General features: G+C 53.8%; 1 protein-coding gene across 50 annotated transcripts in view; it reads left to right on the top strand.

The window, feature by feature from the left end:
* DCTN1 (dynactin subunit 1) overlaps positions 1-11,800 on the top strand; it is a 30,261-nt gene extending 18,461 nt beyond the window's left edge. For 12 of the 50 annotated variants that reach the window (XM_071208918.1, XM_071208916.1, XM_071208919.1 and 9 more), the window contains 26 exons: positions 329-349; positions 1,651-1,842; positions 2,128-2,325; positions 2,485-2,689; positions 2,766-2,844; positions 3,004-3,163; positions 3,256-3,360; positions 3,563-3,754; positions 3,868-3,984; positions 4,222-4,374; positions 4,956-5,116; positions 5,237-5,405; positions 5,668-5,736; positions 5,958-6,020; positions 6,132-6,281; positions 6,443-6,604; positions 6,687-6,818; positions 7,017-7,142; positions 7,280-7,422; positions 7,699-7,865; positions 9,332-9,346; positions 9,542-9,675; positions 9,787-9,979; positions 10,237-10,316; positions 10,839-10,928; positions 11,330-11,800. In XM_071208918.1, coding sequence (XP_071065019.1) covers positions 329-349; positions 1,651-1,842; positions 2,128-2,325; positions 2,485-2,689; positions 2,766-2,844; positions 3,004-3,163; positions 3,256-3,360; positions 3,563-3,754; positions 3,868-3,984; positions 4,222-4,374; positions 4,956-5,116; positions 5,237-5,405; positions 5,668-5,736; positions 5,958-6,020; positions 6,132-6,281; positions 6,443-6,604; positions 6,687-6,818; positions 7,017-7,142; positions 7,280-7,422; positions 7,699-7,865; positions 9,332-9,346; positions 9,542-9,675; positions 9,787-9,979; positions 10,237-10,316; positions 10,839-10,928; positions 11,330-11,467 — 3,414 coding nt within the window. In that variant the 3' untranslated portion in view covers positions 11,468-11,800. The remainder of the gene's footprint in view (positions 1-328; positions 350-1,650; positions 1,843-2,127; positions 2,326-2,484; positions 2,690-2,765; positions 2,845-3,003; positions 3,164-3,255; positions 3,361-3,562; positions 3,755-3,867; positions 3,985-4,221; positions 4,375-4,955; positions 5,117-5,236; positions 5,406-5,667; positions 5,737-5,957; positions 6,021-6,131; positions 6,282-6,442; positions 6,605-6,686; positions 6,819-7,016; positions 7,143-7,279; positions 7,423-7,698; positions 7,866-9,331; positions 9,347-9,541; positions 9,676-9,786; positions 9,980-10,236; positions 10,317-10,838; positions 10,929-11,329) is intronic. The other 38 variants (XM_071208923.1, XM_058278953.2, XM_071208922.1 and 35 more) reach the window with 7 other exon arrangements.
* The last annotated feature ends 6,923 nt before the right edge of the window (positions 11,801-18,723 follow it).

Below are 18,723 nucleotides of genomic sequence, written 5' to 3'. Positions count from 1 at the left end.
GAGGCTGTGCACCCAAGGACTGGCCTCTGGAGACCTTCGCCCTGAGCTGCTGCCTTGGGTCTTCTGTGGCTCTGCCGGGGCTCTGGGATTTCCAGGGTGTCTGAAAGGGTGAGACCTGCAAGGGCTGGGCAAAACTGGGAACTGGAGCCAAGACTGAGTCCCTGGAGGAAGAAGATGATGGGAGGGTAGGGGTGAGGCGGGGTGTCAGTTGTAGCTCTATTCCTGTTATTTCTGCTCTCATTGCTGTCCCTTTTGCTGTCTGTCTTTCTGCCATTATCCTTTTCTTTCCTGATTACCTCTCCTCCTCTGGCTCCTGTTGCCTGTCCAGACCACAACTCGGCGGCCCAAGGTGAGAAAAGACAGCCCTCTGCAAGCCTCTGCTGCGTGTATAGGCGCATGTCAGGCATGTGCATGCATGTGTGCATGTGTGTGAGCAGGTCACAGTTGGTCAGAGAGCATCTGGTTCTCTTGGGGGGAGAGGGCTGGGGATGGTGACAGGCCACTCCTGGGAAAATGGCTTCATGCTCTTAGGAGGTTGTCTGAGCCAGCAGCTGAGTGCAAAAGAGAGATGAGAGGGGCTATGGTTAATCAAGACAGGGTTTCTTGAAGGAGGGAATTTTCACCAGTTTTTGTAGGGTGGGGGAATGATTGGAAGAGAGGTAAGAACTTGGCAGTGAAAAATGTCGGATGAGGAGGTGGGTATGTCTGTAAGGCTTCGGTGGAGGGGGTGTCTGTGGACAGCACATGATCTCTGAGCACTGGGAGAGCACTTCCAGGGAGAGCACTGGGCAGGTCTAGGTCTACAGGGCAGCCCCCTGCAACGTCCCCATCACCCTCTCAGTGCTGTCTCCCAACTAGTGCCCTTTAGTCTTGGGGAAGGGAGATAGCAGAAGATTCAGCTCTGCTCACCTTGCCTCAGGAGGGCAGCATTTCTGTTGCCCGTCTGTCTGGTGATAGGGGAAGGGGAGCTTGGAATCCTGGGAAGGACTTTGAAAAGGTGGGGGCTAGATACGGAAGGGCACAGCTTTATCCCCAGTCCTCTTACCTGAACTGAACGGAGTGAGGGAAATTAAGCTTGATTCCCAAAGAGGAGGGAGGTCCTCGCCGGTTGGAGAGCCTGACCGTCCCCAAGCCCTGTTGTCCCTTTTAGCCCTTCCTTCTCTGGGAACATGAAAGTCAGAGAACAAACTCCCATCTGTTATTTCTTTCTGGGAATGACATTGAGGCTCTTTCTCCCTCCTGGGGGAGGAAGGCACTAGCCCAGAGCAAGGACGGGACTAGGAGTATTCAGGAATTGCTACAGTGAGTATAACTGGGTCACAGAGGGGAGTTGTGGGGAGTAAGGGACTGACTCTGCTCTAAGGGGGTAGTGCTGGAGCTGGGAGGAATGTGGGGTCAGTGCCAAGGGAGGAGCCTTGTAATCTCATGTCTCTCCCCTCTTCCCCTGCCCTTTGTCACTCTCTCACTCTGACTCTCTCGTTTTCCCTTACCCCTTCACTCTGTTTCTCCGTTCTCATTATGTTTTGATACTCTTTCTGCCTTTCCCTTCTCTGTCTCCTTCCCTTGCTATATTCTCATATTTTCTCTTTCCTCCTTTCATCACCCCTGCCCCCTGTTCTCTTTCTGGCTTACCCTACCTTCTCTTAATAGCCCACCCGCCCAGCCAGTTCTGGGGTGGCTGGGGCCAGTAGCTCCCTGGGCCCCTCTGGCTCGGCATCGGCAGGTGAACTGAGCAGCAGTGAGCCCAGCACCCCAGCTCAGACTCCACTGGCAGCACCTATCATCCCCACACCAGCCCTCACCTCTCCTGGAGCAGCTCCTCTCCTTCCTTCCCCCTCCAAGGTAAGGACTAGGATGGGGGAGGGGGCAAACCAGACACAGGAAGAGTTGGGATGTAGTATTTGGGTATCCCACCACTGATTGAGTTACCCTTTCCTTTCTGTCCTTCCCCGCTTTCCCCCTAAGGTACTGTGTCCTGGTTTCCTTTCTGACATTTTGTATGACAAATTGCTCTTGACCCTAGGGCTGGGGTGACTTTTGCCCATATCCCTGTCCTCTTTGCTCTGGCTCAGCCTTGGTGGGGAGGAGGGGTGGACTATGCACAGACCAAGAAGCCTCTCTTCACAGGAGGAGGAGGGCTTGAGGGCCCAGGTGCGGGACCTGGAGGAGAAGTTGGAGACTTTGCGGCTGAAACGGGCAGAAGACAAGGCAAAGCTGAAAGAACTGGAGAAATACAAGATCCAGCTGGAGCAGGTGCAGGAATGGAAGAGCAAAATGCAGGAGCAGCAGGCAGACCTGCAACGGCGCCTCAAGGAAGCACGAAAGGTGGGACTTGAGGTGGAGGGGGCAGGTGGTTGGGGAGGTCGAGAAGCCCAAAGAAGTGTACCAGAAACTCTGTTAGAGCTGGAGCCTGGAACATTGTGTGAGAAAGGGTGGCATGAGGCATCTCTCTGTTCTTACCCACAAACTCCACCCTGTCCTCAGGAAGCCAAGGAGGCATTGGAGGCGAAGGAACGCTACATGGAGGAAATGGCTGACACTGCTGATGCCATCGAGATGGCCACTCTGGACAAAGAGATGGCTGAAGAGCGGGCAGAGTCCCTGCAGCAGGAGGTCGAGGCACTGAAGGAGCGTGTGGATGAGCTCACCACTGACCTGGAGATCCTCAAGGCTGAGATTGAAGAGAAAGGTGAGAGGCCAGGAGCTGCTGGGGGCCAAATGGCAGGGTCAGGGCTGTGTTTGAAAGCATTCATGATCTTCCCCAGGCTCGGATGGGGCTGCGTCCAGCTATCAGCTCAAGCAGCTCGAGGAGCAGAATGCCCGTCTGAAGGATGCCCTGGTGAGGTAGGTCCTCACCCCCCCACCTCCCCCACCAGCCCCACCAGCCCTACCAGCTCCTGGCTCTGGAGCTCACTCTCCTCATCTCCAGAGGTGTTAGGGCATCTCTCGCCCAGCAACTGACACAGGCTCGCCCTCTTCTCTTCTCTCCCCACTTCCACTCAGGATGCGGGATCTTTCTTCCTCGGAGAAGCAAGAGCATGTGAAGCTCCAGAAGCTCATGGAAAAGAAGAACCAAGAGCTGGAAGTTGTGAGGCAACAGCGGGAGCGTCTGCAGGAGGAGTTGAGCCAGGCAGAGAGCACCATTGATGAGCTCAAAGAGCAGGTGTGGAGAGCCTCGCCCCTCGCCCTGCGTCCCCCCACCTGACTCTCCTTTGGGCCCTCTTCTGTAGACAACTTTCCCTCTCTGTAACCCAGGTGGATGCTGCTCTGGGTGCTGAGGAGATGGTGGAGATGCTGACAGACCGGAACCTGAATCTAGAAGAGAAAGTGCGGGAATTGAGGGAGACAGTGGGGGACCTGGTAAGAGAAGAGCAGACCCTTGACCAGAGGGTGTCGAGATTTCCAGCATTTGATGGGAGGGTGTTTGAAAGGAGACCAGCTGAGAGAGGGACTGACATATGACCCCTGACACTTGAGCAGGGTGTGTGGTGACTGGACCCATCCTGGCCTTGCCACCCTGACCCTGCCTTTCCTTTGCCCCCAACTACCTGTGGCCTCCCAGGAAGCAATGAATGAGATGAATGACGAGCTACAGGAGAATGCGCGCGAAACAGAACTGGAGCTGCGGGAGCAGCTGGACATGGCAGGTGCCCGGGTGCGTGAGGCCCAGAAACGTGTCGAGGCAGCCCAGGAGACGGTTGCAGACTACCAGCAAACCATCAAGAAGTATCGCCAGCTGACTGCTCACCTACAGGTGCCTGCCCACCTCTGCTTTCCACCTCTGCTCTCCACCTCTACTCTCTACCTGCTACCACCCCTGGGCTCACTTGTGACCAGCTGTGCCCCACTGTCTGTCTCTGCTCCCAGGATGTGAATCGAGAACTGACAAACCAGCAGGAAGCATCTGTGGAGAGGCAGCAGCAGCCACCTCCAGAGACTTTTGACTTCAAAATCAAGTTTGCTGAGACAAAGGCCCATGCCAAGGTTGGGAGTGTGGATGGGCGGCCAAGTACTGGGGAGCCTAGCTTGGATGTGGTTGTGGAATGACATGACGTAGGACTGTTGGCTTCAGATTCCTGGGTAGGGGTACGGTATTTGTGTGGTGATTTGGAAGACCCCTGGCCAGGGCTGGTCCTGGAATCAAGGGCTCTGGCAGAGCAAGGCACGGTGGTTCTGGGGCCCTCTTCACCCTGGCTAAGAGCCCTCCTCCTCCCCTCGCAGGCAATTGAAATGGAGCTGAGGCAGATGGAGGTCGCCCAGGCCAACCGGCACATGTCCCTGCTGACAGCTTTCATGCCCGACAGTTTCCTTCGGCCAGGTGGGGACCATGACTGTGTCCTGGTGCTGCTGCTCATGCCCCGTCTCATTTGTAAGGTAGGACCAATCAGCCGCCCGTTCAGGAGATGCTTGCTGAAACTGCTGTGAGCCAGGCATTGAGGATGCTGAGTGAAGGTGGCAGTCAGCGTCCATGCCCACAAAGAGTTGAGGATGAAGTGGGGGATCACACAGTCAGCAAAGCCACACGTGAAGGTGTAATACAAAGTGAACGTGATGAAGTAGAGGTAGATTGTGTCACAGCACAATTGGAAATCTAATTTAGATTGGGGGGCGGGGAGGGCAGTCACTGAAGGAATAACATTTGAGTTTAGACCAGGACAGTGTTAGCCAGGGGGATAATTGGCAGCCTAGTATTCTAGGAGTGGCAGCTTTCAGGCAGGAAAGAACATAGTCCTACTGGTCATGCTTCTCTTTTATCCACACATCCCAAAGTATCACAGTCTCCATTAATCATGCCACCATGTGAGACTCCCTGCCCTTCCAAGAGTTGTTGCTGCTTTTCCTGCCACATGTGTCAGTGTGCCCTCAGGGTTGTTTAGCTCTGTATCCTGAATTCCTGAGTCTGGGTTCCCCATCCTCTGCTCTGAGGCCCAGGTCCTTGGTGCTTCGTCCCATAGGCGGAGCTGATCCGGAAGCAGGCCCAGGAGAAGTTTGAACTAAGTGAGAACTGTTCAGAGCGGCCCGGGTTGCGAGGAGCTGCGGGGGAGCAGCTCAGCTTTGCTGCCGGGCTGGTGTACTCCCTAAGTCTCCTGCAGGCCACGCTCCACCGCTATGAGCAGTAAGTGACTCCTCCCCCACTCCGCAGGGCCCTGGGCCTACGACAGGCTGGAACTGAGACTGCTGGCAGGCCTGGGGCTTGGACGGCCCTGGCCTCACTGAGCCCTTCTCTGGTCCCTAGTGCCCTCTCTCAGTGCAGTGTGGACGTGTATAAGAAGGTGGGCAGTCTGTACCCTGAGATGAGTGCTCACGAGCGCTCCTTGGATTTCCTTATTGAGCTGCTGCACAAGGATCAGCTGGATGAGACTGTCAATGTGGAACCTCTCACCAAGGCCATCAAGTACTACCAGGTCTGGGGCAAGACAGGAGGGAGGAAAGGTTTCTCCCAATGGGGGCTATCGTGAGAGTATCCATGGATGTTTTCTCCCCTGCTTGCTTGAGGCTTGGTTTGCTCTTGGATGAACTTGCCTTCTGATGCAGCTGCTTGGGGGTTTTGGATTCTCTTGTACCTTTGGAGTCCCATGATGATCTGGCCTCAGACTGCAGCTTGGGAAGACCCCTCTACCCTTCCAGGGTCTGAACGCTGTCTGTCTCTTTGTCATCCCTCCTCAGCATCTGTACAGCATCCATCTCGCCGAGCAGCCTGAGGACTGTACCATGCAGCTGGCTGACCACATTAAGGTGAACCCTTTAGAGATGAGGAAAAGGGGAATGCCAGGTTAGGAGGTCAGGCCCCCAAGGGATATCACATGGGACTAGGGCAGTGTCACTAAGGCCAGATCAGGAAGCCAGAGGACCCACTTAGGCATGGGGGTCAGCCGAGGATGGGAACTTCTTAGAGATGCGGAGGAGGCAGAAGGGCTCCTGTCGGAGGCTGACAAGCACACGCTTTGTCCTCGCAGTTCACCCAGAGTGCCCTGGACTGCATGAGTGTGGAGGTGGGGCGGCTACGTGCCTTTTTGCAGGTGAGAGCACATCTTGATCTGCTGAACTCCTCTTCCTTCCTAGTCCCCACCTCCTCATCCCCAGCCTTAAGGCTGACTTGGTGCCCCACCCATTTCCTATTCCCTGACTAGGGTGGGCAGGAAGCTTCAGATATTGCCCTCTTGCTCCGGGACCTGGAAACATCATGCAGTGACATCCGCCAGTTCTGTAAGAAGATCAGGAGGCGAATGCCAGGGACAGATGCTCCTGGGATCCCAACTGCACTGGCCTTTGGACCACAGGTTTGGGGCTGCAAGTGGGGAAGGGAAAGAAGCTGGGGAGAACTAGGAAGGGCCTGGCATGTCATTGTCTGGCTCTGGTCGTGGGACAGGAATGGTTTTGGGGTAGCTGGAACTGTCGTGCTAGACCCAGGCTGGGCTCCTGACTCTGGCCTGTTGCACAGGTCTCTGACACGCTCCTAGACTGCAGGAAACACTTGACATGGGTGGTGGCTGTGCTGCAGGAGGTGGCAGCTGCTGCCGCCCAGCTCATTGCCCCGCTGGCCGAGAATGAGGGGCTGCCTGTGGCTGCTCTGGAGGAGCTGGCTTTCAAAGCGAGCGAGCAGGTAGGTCCAGATGGCTGGGCAGAGGGGGGTCGGGCAGGCAGGTGGCTGGTGAGGCTTTCACTACTGCCCTTGGCTTCTGCAGATCTATGGGAGCCCTTCCGGCAGCCCCTATGAGTGTCTGCGCCAGTCTTGCAACATCCTCATCAGTACCATGAACAAACTGGCCACAGCCATGCAGGAGGGGGAGTACGATGCAGAGCGGCCCCCCAGCAAGGTGACTGGAGTGTCCTAGGAGGAGCTCCCGGGGCCCAGAGCAGCTGGACTCACCGAGCTGCTGCTAGTTGTGGGAGGACTGGGAAGCTGGAGGAAGGGATCTGGATAGTAGGAAGATTTCCTGTGGCTGGATTTCCCTGGAAAGGAGCATGTTGGTGAACTTCCCTAACTCCACCCTCTGCTCCACCCCAACAATTAGCCGCCCCCAGTTGAGCTGCGGGCAGCAGCCCTTCGTGCAGAGATCACAGACGCTGAAGGCCTGGGTTTGAAGCTTGAAGATAGAGAGACAGTTATCAAGGAGTTAAAGAAGTCACTCAAGATCAAGGTGAGAGTGGGGTAGGCCCAGGATCTGGGGGCCTGGGCGGCACGGCGGGACCCTTAGGGAGTTACTCATGGTCTATCCCAAGTCTCCTGGGGGCTGTGGGGGGATGTAAGGAAACTGGACGCTCTGCCCTCGTCTAGGGGGAGGAACTGAGTGAGGCCAACGTGCGGCTGAGCCTCCTGGAGAAGAAGCTGGACAGCGCTGCCAAAGACGCGGACGAGCGGGCTGAGAAAGTCCAGACTCGGCTGGAGGAGACCCAGACGCTGCTGAGGAAGAAGGAGAAGTCAGGCACCGTCCCGGGGCCCTGCTCGCCCAGCCCCCTGCTGCCACTGCAGGCTCTCTACCTCCACCCAGCTACCCCCTCAGACCCTGCTGCAGTGGGACTCCCAGGGGGCAGGCGCCGGCCTCCTTCAGGGCCTGCCCTCGTCTCACCCCAACCTAAGCCCGTGCTGCCCTTGCTGCCTCCCTGGGCGGGGCTGCTCCCCAGACCGCCCGGATTGAAAACTGCGGGTGGGGTCATGGGGAGGGGACAGTCATCAAGAGCAGTTCTCTCTCACAGAGAGTTTGAGGAGACGATGGATGCACTCCAGGCTGACATTGACCAGCTGGAGGCCGAAAAGGCAGAGCTCAAGCAGCGGCTGAACAGCCAGTCCAAGCGCACAATCGAGGGGCTCCGGGGGCCCCCGCCCTCGGGCATTGCGACCCTGGTCTCAGGTATTGCTGGTGGTGAGTACAGCGGGGCAGGCTGCCGTGACCCAGAGGAGATGGAACGGCCCTCCTCCTGTCCTTGGCCTCGGTTCGCCGTCTGCCTCTGTCTTACCCCAGATGTTCAGCCAGGAATGTGCTTGCCTGCTGTCACTCCCGGCTTTCACCAGGTTTTCACTTCGTCCAGAGAGATGTGCAGAGTTTCTCTGACCAAGGGGCACCGTTAGCAAGTTGTCAAGGAGCTCAGAATAAGGAGGACAGTTGGACTTTAATAAATGTCACCTCTGGGTCCGTAGTCTGTCCTTTCTGTCCCAGCCAGAGTTCCCAGAGGGTTGTCAGCTCGCAGCAGGCTGGGCTAACCCTGCTGGGCATCCTGCCTTGCCTGGCACTGGCTTTTGATGGCTTCTGTGCTTGGCCACTGTACCTTGCCCACTGAGTTTCTGGGGTCACCCTGTGGGGTGACTTCCTCTTCCATCCTCTTGTTCTTCCTGCAGTGGTGGCCCCAGGTCCCTGAAGGACAACCTTATTCCTTCTGGACTTCTGGTTTAGGCCCTGGGCAGTCTGACCATCTCCATTGCTGACTTGGCCTGGTTTCATTTGGGGCTTGTATTCTGACCTTGGCCAGGTCCTCAGTGAGGTCAGATCCTCTTACCTGGAGTTTTTTTTCCTTCTGGGCTTGAACTTCCAGTTTTCTGACCAAGAGGGAGGTGGCCACTGCCATCTTGGTTTTCATCTGCCATGTGGTTTGTGTTTTGGTCTCTCTTCAGTTTCTTATTTACCCTTTCCACCTCCAGAAGCCACACTTCTTGCCCTGGAATTAAATGCGCAGGATCTCTAGACCTCCCCTGGTGTTCCTGGGTCTGGTCAGCTGACCTTACCTCTGTTCTTGTTCTCGTCAGCAAGGTGACCAAAGTACATTCGTGGCTTTAGATTCCTGTGGTACAGATAGCTCTGTGTGCCTGGACAGGCATCTCCAGAATTTCCACACTGTATTGTTTAAGCACTGGCTCTTTAAACAAATACTTGTACTGAATTTCTGGAACTTCCTCTCAAAAAGAGGGTCCCTTGCCTCAGAGCAATGAGGGAATGCCCCTGCATCCTTAGCATAAGTGCTTGGAGGGGGCAGGTATATTGGGGTCTCTGGATCCTTCCCATGCCTTCCTTGGAGATGGAGTTCGAGAGAGGGAGGTAGGGACAGCCTCACAGCCCAAGGTTTCCTCCAGCACATACACCTGTGTGGTCACTCTTCTCACACATGTCACCCTGTCTCGTGTTCTCACTCCCCTTTTCCTACCTTTTTTCCCCATATATCTGTGCTCGCCCCAAAGATGGGGGCCAGAGGAAGGGGTTTCCTGTATGGTGATTGGGAAAAGGATTTTCCTGTGGGCCGTGTCCAGGATTACTCTGGTGTGACCCCTCACACCCAGATCACCTAATTCCTCTCTCCTCCTCTCTCCCTGCTCCCCCACGGGCTCTCCCGAGCACAGAAGAGCAACAGCGAGGTAGAGACCCACCTTGGTGGGGATTACCAGGGCTGGTGGGATTCAGGGCTGGGGGAGCAGAATGAGCTTCCCACTTGGGAGCAGCCACGACGGGAGGTGGGAGAGGAGGGCATGAGGGGCGGGAGGGGCAGGGGCGGGGCCCGTCCTCACCCCCCTCCTTCAACCTCTCTGATGACATTTGTTGCGGTCCCACAGCAGGAGCCCCTGGGCAGGCTCCAGGGTCTGTGCCAGGCCTGGGGCTGGTAAAGGACTCCCCACTGCTGCTTCAGCAGATCTCTGCCATGAGGCTGCACATCTCCCAGCTCCAGCATGAGAACAGCATCCTCAAGGTGAGGAGGTCACAGGAAGCACCGGGTGGGGGTGGAGTGTACCTGCGCCACTGATAGATGACAGGGGCCTTCTTCCACCTCTGACCACCACCCTGCTTTTCTCCCTGACAGGGATCCCAGATGAAGGCATCCTTGGCAGCCTTGCCTCCTCTGCATGTGGCAAAGCTGTCCCTCCCGCCCCATGAGGGCCCTGGCAGTGAGCTGGCTGCTGGAGCGCTGTATCGTAAGACCAACCAGCTACTGGAGACGTTGAATCAGCTGAGCACGCACACCCACGTGGTAGACATCACTCGCACCAGTCCTGGTATGGGTGTGCCAGCCCCTGAGATGAATTATACACCCCCGCCCCCTGCCCTCTCCAGGGTTTAGCCCCTCCCTAGACAATCCATGCATTGTTCCCAGCAGTGTTCTTGGGCCTCAGTGTTCAGTTTGCTTGATTCACCCACTGTCTCTTAAGTGCTTGCTCCCTGAGAAGGCCCAGTCCCTGCCCTGCAGACCCGCAGTCCAGTGCAGCTGCCTGCCTGGGCCTTGGTGGGTCTCACCAGCCTTGCCTTCCCACAGCTGCCAAAAGCCCATCGGCTCAGCTCCTGGAGCAGGTGGCTCAGCTCAAGTCCCTGAGCGACACCATCGAGAAGCTCCAGGTCAGTGCAGACTCTGCCCTTTCTCTAAAGACCTTGCTCCAGAGCATTCGGTGGAGACTTCGGCACATTCATTTCCTCAATCACTTTCACAGTTTCTTTGGGCCTATTCCTGTGCTGATAGTGCACTGGGGAGGGAGGTGGAAGGGAAGGCAAGGTGCCTGCCTTGGGGGCTCACAGTCCAGGTGCAAACAAAAGAAACTTCTCATCAACAAAATAAGATGAGTTAGATAGGAGCATCGTTAGAGGGTGTGGTTCTGACTGCAGCTGAGACCACTGTGGGGTAGGATGGATGGGGTGGCTTCCCAGAGTGGTAGGATCTGCCCAGGGCTTTAAAGGATAAGGATTTGTAAAGTCAGGATGGATGCTGTAGTGGAGATGGGTTTGGAGGTGAGGTAGGAGCTGAGAGCAAAAGTGACAGGACTAGTCCTTGCTTCTCTGGATCTCGTGTCCCTGTGAAACCAGGGAGGTTTTGGGTTAGCCCTATATGAACAGGGGTCTGTCCGTTTCCCTCCCACCCCCCAGGATGAGGTCCTCAAGGAGACCGTGTCACAGCGCCCTGGAGCCACAGTCCCCACTGCCTTTGCCACCTTCCCGTCATCAGCCTTCCTCAGGGTAAGGGGGACCATGGGGAGGGGAAGGGGCAGCGTGGAGGGCTCTGGCAGGTCCTCCCTGTTCCCCTCAGAATTTGAAGAGGCTTCCGGGGACTTGGGTCCAACAACTGCACCCCCCTGGGTTATTAACCTCTTACTAGCAAATAACTTAAAAGTGTTTGCATGGCCTCCAGAAAGTCTAGTGTGCTTGTACCTAAATATCTGTGCCTTTTGACACCAGGTGAGGCCCAAAACTCCCTTGTCAGACCATGTGCCCCGATTTTGATTTGGAAAATGTGGTCACTGTAGCCCAGCCCGAGTCTCCCAGGGACTGCCTTGGTCTTGGGTGCAAAGACCCCTTCAGCAGCCCACAGCCCAAGTGAGCTCCTGACCTGGGGTCATGTCCCCCTCGCCCACCTCCAGGCCAAGGAGGAGCAGCAGGACGACACAGTCTATGTGGGCAAAGTGACCTTCTCGTGTGCGGCTGGCCTTGGACAGCGACACCGGCTGGTGCTGACTCAGGAACAGCTGCATCGGCTCCACGGCCGCCTAATCTCCTAAGCATGCCTTTCCCTGCTGTCCCCTTCGACCCTCAGGCCCTTCTGGTGCTGCAGTGCCCGATGCACAGCCACCTCACCTGTTCCCCAGGTAGAGCATCTGTGTAAAGCTCTTCCCACATTCAGCTTCACGCCTCATCCTGTTGGTGCCCAGCCCTCGCCCCTTGCCCCAGGTCCCCTGTCCCTGGGCTCTATCAGGATTTATTGATCGGCTGCTGCGTCCTTCCCGAGGGGCCTCCGGGCATGTCGGGGGTAGGCTGAGACACTACCACCAAAGGTTAGGTGAGATCCCCCTGAATGAGGACTTCACCCCTTGATTAAAGCAACTTCTGCTTCAGTGCTTTCTGTGTGGTGTTGGGAGTGGGACTCGGGCCATTCAGCTCAGGGTAAGAGTGGGGAGCGGAGAGGCAGAGGGAGCTTTGGCTGTGTCACATTCGAGGGCTCCTCTCTGCAGTGGCCGGTAGAACGCTGTGTGCCTCGATTCATGTGCAGCAAGTTACTCTGAGCAAGGAGGAGAGGCTGGACTGAGGGGGTGCACCTAAGCCCATTTTGGGGGTTAGGAAGGCTGGGGGTGAGTAGACTCTGCCAGCCCTGTCTTTGCTGCCTGGGTTTTGCACTGTTTTTCAGTCTGGTTTTTGGAGCTGGCTGACTTTCTGATGCGTAGCCCAGAGTCTGCACAAGATGTGGGGCTCCTCAGAGGGAACATTTACTAAATAATACAGGAATACCAAAGCAGCAGGTCACTAAGAAAGGATGGAAGTTATCAAACCTCACTACAAATTAGTATCACCAAGGGAGCTCCTTAAAAAGAAATCAGTGTTTTCTGTCCTTGGCCCCAGCCTACTGAAAACACCTCTAGGTTGGGACCCAGTGGGCCAGTGAGCAGCCCCCTGGCATTTTGGAGCTTAGCCCCAGGTGAGTGTAGTTGGCGCCTTGATGCCCTCTTCTATTCCTTACTTGGAGGAAATCCATCCCAATCCCCCAAAGGGCTCGGGCTCTGATCCAGAGGGAGAAAGAGACCTTTGGTGCTTAGGAACAGCTTCAGCCAGGCAGCCCCTCCACTCGAGTGCTTCCTTTCTTGGGAGGGAAAGGGCAGACGAGGAAAAGGGCTCCAGCTTGGGGACCCAGGAGACACAGTCACTCCTGGGCACGGTTTCAATTTGAGCACCTCTGGGGAAGAAGGTCAGTGGGATGTGGGTTTGAATTCTGCTCTGTACCTTAGCCTTTCTTAACTGGGGCTCCAAGAGAAAACAATTTGGGTAACTTTTTTTTTTTCCCCATTCCCAAGGACTGTATGTGGCTATAATACCATACTAGCTGCATAGGGTATAATTTATTGTAAAAAGGAGTACCTCGGGGTGTTCACATTTAATTTTCGCAGAACTGGTTGAGAAGGTTTGCTAGATCTTGATACCTGAGAGTCTTTCCCTCGCTTCTCCTTGCCTCCTCCAGAGTTAAGGAGGTTCTTCCGCTGGGGCTGGATTGTGTTCCTGACCTTTCTGCCCAGGCTGCCGGGTGGTTACGATGTCGCGGGCCAAGACTGGGCTCGTCCTGGTGGCGCCCTTGGATGAGGACAGGGCTTTCTCGCTTATTCCTCTTCCCTTGGTGATGGCTTCTCACCACTTGACCTGCTCTCCTGAGTTCCAGACGTGCTCACGCAGGTATTTGTTGGTTTCCTCCCTGTGACAGTCCTACAGCTGTCTCAGAGTCAGCATGTCTGAAACAGAATGTTTCTTTTGTGACCTGGGTGTGGATGAGCCACAAACCTGCGTGTCTTTGATTCCTTCATTCTCCTCAGCTAGTCTAGTTTCTCAGCACCTGTTCAGTTTTTCCTGCATTATATCTCTCAAAGTTGTTCATTTGTTCCCACCCCCACTACTGCTAACTTTGTACATAATTTCTTACTCTACTTCAGCAGGTTTTAAACCGGTCACCTTACCTGCAGCTAGCTTCTCTTCATTTGGTTCTCCATGCTGCTGCCAGAGGAACCTGTCCAAAGTGTGACTGGGCCCTATCACTCCCCTGCTTTAAATCCTGAAGTGGTTCCCCCTTGTGTCTAGAATATAGGATTTAAATTCTCTAGAATGGCACACGAGCCTGTCCTTGACTTGGGTCCTGCCCACCTCCCAGCCTCTCACATGGCTGCTTCTCCACATGTCCCTTGTGCTCCCGTCTTGGTGAAGCTTGAAGTTCCCTTGTGGCTCTGTGCTCTCCGACCTCTTCCCGCTGCCAAGAATATCATCTGTCTCCTTCCCTCCACTCCACTTCCCTGTCGCTCTTTCCCCAGGGTGACATCCTGTTCTTTTTTTAAGACAGCCCTGACATGGCCACCTCAGGAAATCTCCAATCCCTTGGGCCTGTTAGGTGCTCCTCGTCTAGAGGCAGCAAGAATATGAACTTTTATCGGGGTGTGCTCAGATGTAGTTGGCTTGTGACCTTGACATCCAAGAATCTAACCTCGTCTGTTTTCTCCACTGCAGAATAAATCATGCTACCTTACAGGGCTTTTGTGAAGGCTGAAGAAGATAGTGCATGTAAGAAGCACAGAGCCTGGCGAATCGCAGGCTTCCTTCTCTACTTCATGCTCTCACTACATTGCTTTATACCAGGAAGCATCTGTTTCCACTGTGATTATTGGTTAACTCTTTGATCTCTCCCTTTGGACAGACTGAGTGTTCCTCTGGGGTGTCTTCCCTTTGTTTAGCTTTCTGACTCTGCTTGTGCTTTCAACACTTTCACAACGATTTTCCGCTCAATCAGGAAAGCATGCTTGATCCTGTCACGGACACATTTAGCACACGTGGAACCACTGTAGGGTTACTTAGAAAACAGTCTGAGGCAAGGCTTAAGTGCTAGTGCTTTATTGGAAGGTGCAGTCCCAGAGAAATTAGAGTGAGGGAAAGGGGAAGTGAGACGGGGAAGAAGGTGGAGAAAAGAAAAGGTTTTAGTGAGTTGACTACTGCTTCACAGAGAAGCACAGCTGCCCCTCCTTCACACGGGATGTCTCTGGATGGACTACAGAAACACCATGCCTGGCTAGAATTTTACATTGAGATTGATGGGAGGAAGTTTACCTGTTCTCCCTCCTGTCTTTGCCCTTCATTGGTCAAAGTTTACTCCATGTGGGTATTAACTCCCCCTGACTTGCCCCACAGGGGCGCTCAATTGTAGCTCTTGGGCTCTGGGAAAGTCAGATCCCATGTCCTGCAGCATGGCATTTCATCTAAGTCCTAAGAAACTGGGTAATAGCCTGTAGGAGTTGTCAGGGTAGAGCAAGGCCTGGGAGTCCTGTGAGGCTGAGAGAATCTGAAGCAGCACTTCTGGGGAGAGTGTAGAGTGTGAGGGTGGAGAACAGAGCCCTGGGCGTCCCTGAGAGCCCACAGCAGAGCCGGGAGGGCCATCCACTGAGAGCAGCGGAACCCCAGAGAGGATGTTGTCGCAGAGCCAAGGGAGGTAAGGGATTAAGGAGAGGTAGCTGGCACCCTTGAGGCAGCTGAGAGGTCAAGTGAACTGAGTTCTGGAAAGTGGTGGTTGTGAGGTTGTGACTAGCAAGTGCCTGATGATCTGGCCAGAGCAGTGTCTCGGGGAATAGAAGGAGAAGAAACTGGGTTGTGGAGGTGAGAAATGGGAGAGAGCAGTACACATGCACTCTGGTGTCCTTTGCAGGCCTCAGCAGTGTCATGGAAGTTGGGTGGCCAGGGAATGGCAGGCACCCTGACTCGAGCGTCACTGCCCATAGATGATGGTGGGAACTAATTAGGAGCCCGGGTGATTTCTGGAAACTGGGATGTGGTGGTGGGAGGAGAGCCCTGGCGAGGCACACTGTGCATCAAGGATGAGCCATAGCATGGAATGGCCTTTCAGCCCTCGAAGCCCAGAGCCGCCAGGGGTGACACAAGAACCAAGCAGGCTGGCTGGCAGCAGGGTGTGCCCATCCTCAACCCGGTCTCCTGGGAATTCCTCTCTTCCTGGGGTTCTTGGGCAGATTCCTAGGGCCATAGTCACCTCCCATGGCAGCTTGGTAAAGTGGTAAAAAGTCGGGCTCAAATCCTAGCTATTCCCATTGTAGGCTGTGTGAACTGAGGAAACTTGCTTAACTTTTCAGCCTCAGTTTCTGTATTTGCAGTTTGAATCTAACAACACCTTCCTCAGAGTTGAGGGGAAGATTAGGTGAGATACCGTGCTTGGCATGGGGGATCAATAAAAAAGCATACCTCGGAGAGGCTGATCTTGAACACGGAAGGAAATGAAATATAAGCAGCTACATTCCTGAGACACATGCTTAGGACCCAAAAAACTCTTATTTGGGGACCGAAAGGAGAGGGTTCTCAGTGCCCTGCCTTTCAGCTTGGTTCCATGGGTGGAGGGCTTATTTTCTACATCTAGGCACTTTTTCCTCCCACTCTTGGCAGGCCAAGGCTGAGGAAGAGCCTAAACCTGGGGCACCTTCCACCCAACCCCCTGATTTGAATTCACTGCTTGGTTCCCATTTTCTGTCAGTCTGAGGGGCTCTCCTCAGCCCTAGTGACAGGGCAGGACTGTGGTGGCTGGTCCAGGGGCGCTCCTGCCTTTCAGCTGCCATCCTGTCTCCTGCCTGAGGTTTGAGCATTCTGGGCCCTCCTGTGGCCACATCAGTGGTGTAGTGAAATGAACCTGGGCAGGTCGGCTTTCAGGCTGACCCACGGTGGGCAGCAGGAGTGGGGGTAACACACCTGAGTCTGCTGCTGGCTGAGAGCAGAGCTCCCAGGTACCGCCCTGCCCAGGCTTGGGGCCGAAAGTGAAGGAGCAGGTGTGCTCCACAGCTCCAGGTGCCAACCAGGGGGGCCCTCATAGCCCAGATGGATGAACTTTCCATCAGGTAGGTCCAGGGCACCTGGAGAACACTGAGGGTGAGCGGCCCCTCCTGCCTCCTTGTGAGTGTTAGGCTCAGTGTAGCCCTCTTCTGTCTCTGTATGTTGAGAAGCATGTCCCTGCACAGCCTCCCTCCTCTCTCACGTGTGCCGGCTGAAACAGGCAGTGCCACTCCAAAGACATGGGAGCAACTGCTGAGGTCCTTGGAGGGGCAGCCTGGGATGTTTGGCCTCCATTCCTGTCCCAAAAGCTGGGGACACCAAATAACTGATGTCAGAGCAAAATGTGTCTCTCACCCTGTATTTCGTTTTGTTACTTTTTATAATGGAAAAGTTTTAACATAAAAAGAGTAGAGTGTAATGAATCTTCATGTACTCAAATCCCAACAATGATCACTTGATGGCTGATGTTTCATCTATAACCCCTCCTGTCTGCTTCCCCCCCAACCCCCAGACTATTTTATTATTACTATTTTGAAGCAAATCCCAGACATCTGGTCATGTCACCCAAAAGTATTTTGGTATCCCTACAAGATAAGTTCTTTAAAAATAAAACTACAATACTATTATCCCGTCTAAAAAAAATCAAATATCCAGTGTTCAAATTTCCCTGGTAGTCTCATGAATATTTTTTTTTTGTGTGTTTTGTTTTATAGTATTTATGTTTGGATAAGTTTCAAGACAAAGTCTATACATTGCAATTAAATGTTTCTTAAGTTTCTTCCTATCCCCCCCACCCTGCTCCCAATTTTAAGTTACCATTGTGATACCCGCTACAGCACATGCTTTATATACATAGACCTTAAATTTCATTTCAGTGTTTCAGCAATTCAAATACATAATATCACCTTGAGGCTGCAAAGACAAGATGGACTAAGAGCACGAACGTTAGTCACAGGTGGTTGTACAGATTTTCCTTTTAGTGTTTTCCATTGGAATTTAAAGATGTCCTCCCTGACCCCACAAGAATGTTGCTGCCCGGAAGAGAAGTACAATGAAAAGAGAATGGACCCAAAGTTAGAAAGAGATAAGAAGTCAAGGAGAGAGTCTATATTTTGAAACTAAATATAAGGATTTCTTTCATCCAGAGTATGGGCATCCAAACAAGTGTTAAGGAAAGACATTATATCCTCATTTCTTTCTCACAATTGTTCATTAATAAGCCAAATACCTAGTGCCCATTCATCTGAGAAGGGGGACTTTCTCTGCAGCATTGCAAAAGGAAAGGCAGGGCAGAAGGAAAGGAGAGGGGTGGGAGAGCAACTTGCTTTGAGATACTTTGCGTGATGGGCATCGAAGCCTTTGCTTTGGGAACCCTGTCAAATAACTTGCAGGAATGCTGACTCCTACCCACCTCAGAGCTGCCATCAAGCTCATTGTTTCTTTGAAGTCACCCGTTGAAGTAGAAAGGACAAAACAACTGGGAGGGGAGGGGAGAAATAGTGAGGTAGTGGTTGGTCTCAACAGGATGGCGTGTATGGTGATAATTTTTTTTGCATGATGTCAGGACACATGAAATGATGGACCTATGGTTAAACAGCTGATTAATGTGCTTTGAAGCAGCAGACTTGGCCCAGTGGTTAGGGCGCCCGCCTACCACATGGCAGGTCCGTGGTTCAAAGCCCGGGCCTCCTTGACCCGTGTGGAGCTGGCCCACGCGCAGTGCTGATGCGCGCAAGGAGTGCCCTGCCACGCAGGGGTGTCCCTTGCATAGGGGAGCCCCACGCGCAAGGAGTGAGCCCCGTAAGAAGTGCCGCCCAGGGCAAAAGAAAGTGTAGCTTGCCCAGGAATGGTGCCGCACACACGGAGAGCTGGCACAACAAGATGACGCAACAAAAAGAAACACAGATTCCCATGCCGCTGACAACAACAGAAGCAGACAAAGAAGATGCAGCAAATAGACACAGAGAACAGACAACTGGGGCAGGGGGATGGGGGGAGAGAAATAAATAAATCTTAAAAAAAAAATGTACTTTGAAATCTATGTCATTACTAATATTGTCCAAATCCCCCTGCCCTTCCTGGAGAAGTGGGGGCTAAGTGTTCACTCTCCCCTAGTGCTTAGGCCACCAAACCTTGACACATTCTAGAAGACAAGGTAATTCAGACGTGGCAGACCCTCCTGTTTCAGAGACCGGGGTTTTAGCTTGCCTACATACTTAGCAGCAAGGGCACCTGGATTAGAAAGCTCTTTGGCTGGGAAAATGCTGTGGCCCTTCAGTTATAGTTTGTGAAGGTTCTGTGCAAGGCACAAGGTCCAGGAATGCTTTGTCTGAAGTGGCCTTTCTGATCTGAAATTATGGAGCAAATTATTGTTCAGTTGTGAAACCAAATTTTGCTTTCCAAGGACCTGGTAAATAAAATCCAAGATAAAGAAAGCACTTTTTAACACATCTCACTTTTTTTTTGT

The sequence above is a fragment of the Dasypus novemcinctus genome, chromosome 17, assembly GCF_030445035.2.
Source record: "Dasypus novemcinctus isolate mDasNov1 chromosome 17, mDasNov1.1.hap2, whole genome shotgun sequence".
Classification (NCBI taxonomy): domain Eukaryota; kingdom Metazoa; phylum Chordata; class Mammalia; order Cingulata; family Dasypodidae; genus Dasypus; species Dasypus novemcinctus.
The sequence above is the reverse complement of the archived record's forward strand: the minus strand, read 5'-3'. Positions and strand labels throughout refer to the sequence as shown.